Source organism: Hydra vulgaris, chromosome 07, assembly GCF_038396675.1.
Source record: "Hydra vulgaris chromosome 07, alternate assembly HydraT2T_AEP".
Classification (NCBI taxonomy): domain Eukaryota; kingdom Metazoa; phylum Cnidaria; class Hydrozoa; order Anthoathecata; family Hydridae; genus Hydra; species Hydra vulgaris.
The window spans coordinates 38,828,243-38,831,162 of record NC_088926.1 but is presented as its reverse complement, the minus strand read 5'-3'; the positions used below and the strand labels follow the sequence as shown (position 1 = coordinate 38,831,162).

General features: G+C 27.8%; 1 protein-coding gene across 1 annotated transcript; it reads left to right on the top strand.

Annotated features, from left to right (window-relative positions):
- Positions 1-688: 688 nt before the first annotated feature.
- On the top strand, positions 689-1,710 carry LOC136082758 (uncharacterized). The gene is made up of 3 exons (XM_065802180.1): positions 689-915; positions 1,041-1,187; positions 1,233-1,710. Exons 1-3 carry the CDS (start codon positions 689-691, stop codon positions 1,708-1,710), a joined length of 852 nt encoding a protein of 283 aa, XP_065658252.1.
- Positions 1,711-2,920: the final 1,210 nt, after the last annotated feature.

Here is a 2,920-nt window from a genome sequence, read left to right as displayed (position 1 = left end):
AAAGAGCAGGATCATCAAATATAACAAGAGTGTCGTCAGCTATGTTAAAGAGGTTAGCTGCTAGTGATTTAGGAAAAACTGCAATAACTGCTGCTAAATCAGCAGGGAAAGAACTTTCAACATCAGCAATAGATGCTGCTAAAGATGTCGCAGTTGAAAAACGAAAACAATTAATTAGAAAAGCATCTTCTAAAGTTTCACAACCAAATACAGTCATTAATAATAAAATTAATGACATAATCTTAAATTTAAATAAAAAAGCTCATGAACCAAATATAAATAATATAATGATGGGGTCTGCAATAAAATCAACAGCTATATGGATAGTAGATCTAGTAAAAAAAGGCCGCGGTCTTCGATTGGCTTAATTTTTTTATGTTTATTTTCCATTTTAAAAAATTTTTTTTATATTGTATATAAAAAAAATTCTGATGTAACGTCTGATGTATTAAATTTTACAGAAATCCCAACTGTGGATGATAGAATTAAAAGATTTAAGTTCCATGAATATAAACCAGTAGCTCGCACAAATCTAAATAGCGCTGGAGTAATAAGAATTAACATTGAGCAATAAGATTTGTTCTCACTTCCATCTGAGGCTTATCTCTTGTTTGAATAAAGACTTCTTAAACTTGATGGGACAGCTTATGTTAATGCAGATATAGTGTCACTCACAAAAAATGGTATTATGCACTTATTTAGTCAAATACCATATCAATTATCAAACCAATATATAGAGTCATTTTATCATCCAGGTCAAGCAACAACAATGTTAGGAATGCTTAAATACTCAAATGACTTTCAGTTAGCACAAGGATTAAATCAATTCTGGTACAAAGATTCTTCAACAACAACAATTGATAACACAGGGTTTACATTAAGAAAAACATTTATAATTCAGAAACCCACTACAAAGTGAACATTTTCATTTTGTATACCTTTAAAACGCATTTTTGGATTCTGCAATGATTACAACAAAGTTATTTACGGATTTAAACATACACTTACTCTTGTAAAGGTAATACTGAAGCAATTTTTAGAAACGCTCTTGCAGCTGCAGGAAAAGTTAATTTTGATAAAATATCATTGTTCATGCCACATGTGATTCCATCAGATTTAGAGAGAGTTAATCTTTATAAAAGTATTGAATCAAAAGTGACACTTCCAGTAACATTTCGCGCAAGGCAGTGAGATACTATAACTGTTCCACAATTTACAACGTTTTCTTGGAGACTTAGCGTAAAGACATCTCCAGAAAAACCAAGATACATCATTGTTAGATTCCAAACAAATAAGGATGGAAATCAAGAAGTTAATTCTTCGATATTTGGTTATTGTGACTTAAAAATTATGTACATTATGCTTAATCAAGAAAGATATCCAGCTGGTGACTATAACTTATCGTTTCCAACTCATCAATTTTCAAGAACTTATAGAGATGCATCTGTATTTAGTGAAAAATTTTATGGAATGAAAGATTTGATAACAAAAAGCAACATAACTTCATCAGACTATAAAGATTTATACCCACTTATGGTTTTTGATGTTAGTAGAAAATCAGAAAAATTAAAATCATCAGTAGTAGATGTACAAATTAAAGCAATATTTAATGCAGCTGTTCCAGCAGATAGTGAAGCGTTTGCTGTTGTAATATCAGATAAGTTTTTACACTTTCAATCAGACGGAAATAAATTGAACGTTGTTTATTAACTTTTTTTTAAATTGATTTAAAAAATTTTTTATCTTTATATAATAAAAATGTATTATATAAGAGAAAACTTGCAGATGTTGTTAAAAGAAAATAACATTTCACAAACGTCTAAAAATTATGTCACATTGTTAATGATTGCTGTAGATAATGAGTTAATAAATAAAGAATCAATCATGTCAAAAGCAACAGAAGCAACTGGTGAGAAAAGACCGGCTGGAAGACCTAAAATACATCCAGTAAAAGAAGAGAAAAAAGAAATAGATCCAAAATATGAAAGATTAAGAACAATTAAGAAAAAACCAGTCACTATTAAATTAATAATCATGGAAACAGGAGAAGAAACAGTATATAAATCCTTATATAGTGCTATGCCTGGAACTGGGCATGGATATAGATATCTTGAATTGCGTGATGGGAAGATTGATAATGGTTATTAGATTGAAATATTAAATTCTGAAAAACTAAAAAAAAAAATCTTCATATATAAAAAATAGGATCTAATAATTTATTTGAGAATCTAAATGCAATTGAAATATTAAAAAATAATTCAAATAAAAAAAAATTGGTATCAATTATCTAGAAATCCAAATGCAATTGAACTATTAAAAAATAATTTAGATAAAGTAGATTGGTTTATGTTATCTAGAAATCCAAATGCTATTGAAATATTAAAAAACAATTTAGATAAAATAAATTGGTATCAGTTATCTTCAAATCCAAATGCAATTGAAGTAATAAAAAATAATTCAGATAAAATAGATTGGAGCTGGTTATCTAAAAATCCAAATGCAATTGAAATATTAAAAAATAATTTAGATAAAGTTAATTCCCAGTAAACAGACGACGTCTTTAAGACGTCTAAAAAACGTCTATTGGACGTCTAGACGTCTAAAAGACGTTTTTTAGACGTCTTAAAGACGTCGTGTGTTTACAGGGTTGGTGTCAGTTATCTGACAATCCAAATGCAATTGAAATATTAAAAAAAAAATCCAGATAAAATAGATTGAAAAGGGTTATCTAGAAATCCAAATGCGATTGAAATATTAAAAAATAATTTAGATAAAGTAGATGGGTTTTTATTATTTAGAAATCCAAATGCGATTGAAATATTAAAAGATAATTTAGATAAAGTTAATTAGTGGCAATTATCTGCAAATCCTAATGCAATTTAAATATTAAAAAACAATTTATATAAAGTGAAATGGGAAT